Source organism: Podarcis erhardii (genome assembly GCF_964252035.2).
Source record: "Podarcis erhardii genome assembly, chromosome: 7".
NCBI lineage: Eukaryota > Metazoa > Chordata > Lepidosauria > Squamata > Lacertidae > Podarcis > Podarcis erhardii.
Window position 1 is genome coordinate 28,535,461 of NC_138511.1, and position 6,000 is coordinate 28,541,460.

At 40.5% G+C, this 6,000-nt stretch overlaps 1 protein-coding gene across 8 annotated transcripts in view; it reads left to right on the forward strand.

The window, feature by feature from the left end:
* Window positions 1–6,000, forward strand: part of PLEKHG5 (pleckstrin homology and RhoGEF domain containing G5) — a gene marked incomplete at its 3' end in the record, with an annotated part of 112,383 nt that overhangs the window by 87,790 nt on the left and 18,593 nt on the right. For all 8 annotated transcript variants that reach the window (XM_081870819.1, XM_081870818.1, XM_081870817.1 and 5 more), the window contains one exon: window positions 5,823–6,000. This exon is cut by the window's right edge and continues 8 nt beyond it. In XM_081870819.1, coding sequence (XP_081726945.1) covers window positions 5,823–6,000 — 178 coding nt within the window. The remainder of the gene's footprint in view (window positions 1–5,822) is intronic.

Below are 6,000 nucleotides of genomic sequence, written 5' to 3' on the forward strand. Positions count from 1 at the left end.
GTAGCTGTGATCCCTGCATTGCTGAGTTGGGCTGGGGGACCATTCCAACTGTACAGTTTTATTATTTTGTGATTTATAATTACCAGGATCTTGTCCTTCAGGTTCTTATGATATTCTCATCTGAAACTTGAAACATCAGTAAGAATTTTAAATAGTAGCAAATTTCACAGCAGGCTTTTGAACATGACAGACCCTCCAAGTGCCCCTATTTTCCAGGGACGGGAACTTCCGGAGGCGGCGCAAACGGTAATGGCGGTCCTCTCTCACTTGTGAGGAGGAAGCTCCGCAGAAAAGGGTCGTCCGCTACGGCGAAGCGGAGACCCATCCTGAAAACCCACAGGCAGCAAGAGCCTGTGGTCTTGAGACTCGGCGGGCGCCAGGAGCGACCCCCAAATCGTTGAAGGAACCCCGTAAGGGGCTCCGGAACGTGGAGGGGGTTGCGGCGCTGTGAGTCGTTGCACGATCTGCGGAGTGAAGCCGCGCTGCTGCTGCCGGTGAGTGCTGACCTCTTTTCCTGGGAACTTCGGATTTGAAAAAGCAACAACCCGTGAGTAAAGAAGGACTTTATAATATTAGAGACCGAAGAAAATTTATTGAATTTGGCTGAAAGCGGAGTGACGAAAAACAGGAAGTCCGTCTTCCGCTGTCATTGAACTTCAAAGCAAAGAGCCGGAGGAGTGGAGGCAAAGAGAGAACTTTTAACCTAAGGGATCTGAGCACCAATTGAACTTTTTCGTAAGTTGATTAAGGATTTTAAGCGGTGGAATTTATGCCTTTTATTTGCATGGTGATACCTTTCTTCTACTGGATTTATAATTTAAGTAAGAAACCCAGGTGCTGGAGCTGCCTGTGTAACTGAGTAGCCAGTTTGCAGACTTGGACACTTTTAAACTTGGAAACAATCTGAGGAGTTTGGATTTGTTACTTTGAAGCATCACTTGGAATACCAGTATGCACTGACTGAAACATTGTAGTTTTGCTAAAAACAACTCTGCTAAAACCTACTATTGAAGGTTCTTGGACATTATTTTGACTTTACCAAATTTTACTGGAACTGACCTCTTCCCCATAGACATTTTAAGCTCCCCCTAGAGGATTTGGGATTTACAGCAGTGACATTATTTTACTTTCATTTCCCGGCCTCCTGTCTGACTGTTACCATCTGGGATGTTGTTTCTCATGGGAACAACTCAGCTTGACCTTGACTTTTAGATAACTCTGGAATGAGTGGCGCAAGAAAAAAGGGACCAAAAACCAGACAAACAACTTTAACAACTTTAACCGCAGCCTCACAGACACGTAGATCATCTGTGCCTACTTTGCCTTCTGAGGAAGGAGCTGCCTCTCTGCAACGGGCAGGGGAGGGAGAAACTGAGGATTTACAATTGGAAGATATGGCCTCAGGAGCAACTGCTTCTATTTTAGAGAAAATCTATGAAAAACTGGAATCTTTGGACAAAAAAGTGGAATCATTGGATAAAAAAGCTGATGAGCAAACTGCTAAAATTGATCAAAATACAGAATGTTTAAATAGATTAACTGGACAAGTGGCACAGAATGTACAGGCAATAGGAGAACTGACAGAGGCTACAGGTGAAAATCGGAAATTGGCTGAGGATACCAGCCAAAGACTTGGAAAGTTAGAACAAGAGGTAAGACCACTCAGCAAACAAGTAGGAGAACACCAGACCTATCTTTCTATGTTGGAATTGCGAAACAGGGAGAGTAACTTAAGGATAAGGTCTATACCAGAAGTGGAAGAAGGCAACTTGGCTGAGTTTCTGACTAAAGAATTTTCCAAGTTTTGGAAATTAGAGGAAAAAGACTTTAAAATTGTATCAGCTTTTAGGCTTGGAAGACTTACAAAGAAAGAGAAGCCCAGAGACTGTTTGATAATATTGAGATCAAAGGAGGAAAGGGACAAGATTTTAGGCCTACACTACGGAAAGTCACTGGACATTTTGGATAAAAGAATTGAACTTTACAAGGACATTCCTAAACAGCTGCTTGATCTTAGATCTGAATATCTGGAATTGGTTAGACTGTTGAGGAGCAACTCAATTATCTTCAGATTGTGGACAAGACGGAGTGCTTCCGGAAGTGGCAGAGAGATATCTCTAAATTTGTCTGGCAGGGCAAAAAGCCCAGAATCAAGTTTAAAATATTAACTGATGCGAAAGAAAGAGGGGGCTTTGCCCTGCCAGACTTAAAGCTGTACTATGAAGCCGCAGCTTTCTGCTGGCTAAAAGATTGGCTACTTTTCGAGGACACTGACGTACTGGATCTGGAAGGTTTTAACAATGCTTTTGGTTGGCATGCATACTTATGGTATGATAAGCTTAAGATCAATAAGGCCTTTAAGAACCATATTGTCAGGAAAGCAGTATTTAATGTCTGGACAAAATACAAAGACTTATTGGAGAATAAAACTCCAAGGTGGCTTTCACCCCTGGAAGCTAAGGCCCGAAAAAGACCCAATATGGAGGCCAAATGGCCAAAATATTGGGAAATACTAGAAAAAGATGGAGACAACTGGAAATTGCAGAGTTTGGAGAAAATCAAGGATAAAGTGCGAGACTGGTTACATTATGCTCAGATTAATGAAGTTTTTAAAAATGATAAAAAGCTAGGGTTCCAGGTGGAGAAATCGAAGCTAGAAACAGAATTGTTAGAACCAAAGACTAAGCTACTTTCAAGAATGTATAACCTGCTGTTAAAATGGAATACACAAGACGAAATGGTTAAATCAGCTATGATAAAGTGGGCACAGGACATTGGGTATAATATTATGTTCGAGGACTGGGAAAGGTTGTGGACCACTGGGTTGAACTTCACTGCATGTAATGCTTTGAAGGAAAATGTAATGAAAATGATATATAGATGGTACATGACCCCAGTTAAACTTGCTAAGATATACCATTTGTCTGATAATAAATGTTGGAAATGTAAAGAAAATGAAGGAACATTCTTTCACCTCTGGTGGACCTGCCCTAGAGTGAAGGCTTTCTGGGAAATGATATATAATGAGCTGAAAAAGGTATTTAAGTATACCTTCCCTAAGCAACCAGAGGCCTTCCTTCTGGGCATTGTCGGCCAGAAGGTGTTAAAGAAGGACTGAACATTTTTCATGTATGCAACAACGGCAGCAAGGGTACTCATCGCTAAGAACTGGAAGACTCAAGAACTACCCACACTGGAAGAGTGGCAGATGCAACTGATGGACTATATGGAACTAGCCGAGATGACTGGCAGAATCCGAGACCTGGGAGAGGAGAGGGTTGAAGAAGATTGGAAGAAATTCAAGATTTATTTAAAAAAATACTGTAATTTGGTTGAATGCTAAGAAAGGATGCTAGATCATAAATAATTGTGCACCACTAAATTAGTGAGAATTAAGATGATAAGTAAATTTGAGAAAAAACTATAAACCTTTTGGAGAACTTATAGATTATATTTAAATGAATTTGACATAAGAGTGTAAACAAGATGATAAATTGCTGGCAAGAATTGGCAATGATGTAAATGGGAGCGGGAGGCGCGAGGGAGTCCAAAGATGTTATGAAAAGATGTTATGATATATGTTATACTGTTTTTTTTATTTTTGCATTTATGTTTGAAAAATCCAAATAAAATATTATAAAAAAAAAAAAAAATATTTTCCAGGGACGGTCCTGGATTTACAGAAGCTATCCCAGTTTTTGATTTGATCCTGGAATGTCCCACTTTTCCTTAGGATGTCCCTATTTTCATCAGAGAAGTGTTGGAGGGTATGGGGTTATGCGACGAACCCCCAAAGCCAATGAGATAAGTAACTATGCTATCCTTAGAAGACATCTGAAGGCAGCCCTGTATAGGGAACTTTTCAAAAATGTTTAATGTTTTACAATGTTTTTATGTATGTTGGAAACTACCCAGAGTGGCTGGGGTATGGAGTTATGTAACCAGTGAGCCAAGGATACAACCTTTAGAAGACATCTGAAGGCAGCCCTGCAAGGGAAGTTGCCCAGAGAGGCTGGTGGGGTAATAATAATAATAATAATAATAATAATAATAATAATAATAGTTGTTGTTGTTGCTGCTGCTGTTGCTGTTGCTATGGAATAGGATGTCCCTATTTTCATTGGAGAAATATTGGAAAATATTGGAGCATATGTGGTTATAATTATTTATGTATAAAACAAACTTTTGCCGTGTAGTTGAAAATGAATCTTTTTGTTTTTGTTTAGGTCTGTCCCCTAGTTTACCTTAATTTTGAACTAATTTTTCGGCAGTAGCTGTTGACCACATTACACAGGAAAAGTTAAATATATACATATCATTTTGGATGGTTCTTTAGATGCGGCAACCTTGACTGGTGTATTTGTTTCAGCTCAGGGAGTTCAACCTTCTGTTTTCCCAACAGCTTTTGCCGCTCTTTTGCCAGCTTAGATGCGAACGGCAGGCCAGAGTCCCTATGGGCCAAAGAAAGATCCCTATGGGCTGAAAGGCCAACTCGGATTACCATCCTAGTAGCCAATCTGCTGCCTCCACTTCCCACATCTGAAGGAAGAAGAGATAGAATCATAGAATTGTCGAGGGAAATCTCAAACAGCTTTAAAAGGAGATGTTAAATGAATAGAGATCTAGAGATGATCTCACCTGCTCCAGATCCTGGCCTGGGGGTGCTGCAGAGTAGAGGGCATGCTGGGTATGCTGGGTGATTGCGGAGGTCCTTATCAGGCTTAGAATAGCATGGAGATTAGCCAAGAGGCTTTGGGATTTGTGCTCTTTTGCCCGGGTTACGAAAAGGCAGCTGGCCATTAGCTTGCGCACCAAGAACCGGGCAAGATGTTTCTCTGCACTCTCCTCCAGCTTTCTTTTCTCCTCAAGGTATGGGCGGCTGCTGTGCCCCTGTGGGTTTTGGGGACAGGTTCCATCGTCCCCAGGGTGCTCTCTGCCTCTCCTGACAAGCCAGAGGCTTTCCTTTCGGAGGCAGCCATGCATCTGAACAGGGTGGATTTGATTTAAATCAAATCGATTTATATCACGATTTAAATCACTAGTCAGTAAGACTTGATTTATTATTTTTTTTAACAGAAAGGCTCATTCTTGCTGCTGGTATAATCTTAATATTTACAACCAGATAAAGGTTTCATTTTTGGAATAATAAATTTTCAGAGTAGTTTTTACAGTTATATCAAAAATTACTGATTTGGTTATGCTATTAGAAATACATGGACAGATAATTCTGAAATTTTCTGCTGTACTTTATTGGAAGGAGAAAAACAATCACTTCCTTAATAACAATTTAAACAATTTATTTAACTAAAACAATAACATTATAGCATATGTATCCATGTTTGTTAACTGATGTGGTTAAACAATTTTTTATTTTTTAAAAAACTTAGACTGAGTTTTAGCACACATGAAAAAACTTAAAACAAATCCTTATTTCCTGATGAATAGCCTTTGGAGTATAATGTCACTTAAATAGAAAACTATCGTTAGAAAGATTTTTCCTCCAAAAGCATTTTATTTTATAAATCCAATTTAAATAATAAAAAAATCCGATTTAAATAAAAAAACACCATATATATATATATATATATATATATATATATATATATATATTAAAAATCATTGATTTTTATCCACTCTGCTTCTGAATACCAGTTGTAGGAAACCGAAGAAGGCGAGAATTTTTCAGGTCCTGCTTCCTTCTTTCCCTTGCGGTTGGCCAGTGTGAGAACAAGACTGGGCTCCCTTTGGCCTATTCCGGCATTCTAATCTTATGTTCTCCAGCCCTCTCACTTCTCTCTCCTCTCCCTGTTTGCCCCTCGCAGGCCCCCGGAAGACAAAGGAAGAACATGAACGAGTTTTTGGGGGACGCCAGCATCCCGAGCCACGACCCCCTGCAGCCCTCCAGCGCCTCCTTGCCCAGCAATGGCATCGACACGTGGAAGAACCGGGCTGCCAGCCGCTTCAGTGGGTTCTTTGGTTCCGGCAACAGCGCCAGTCCCT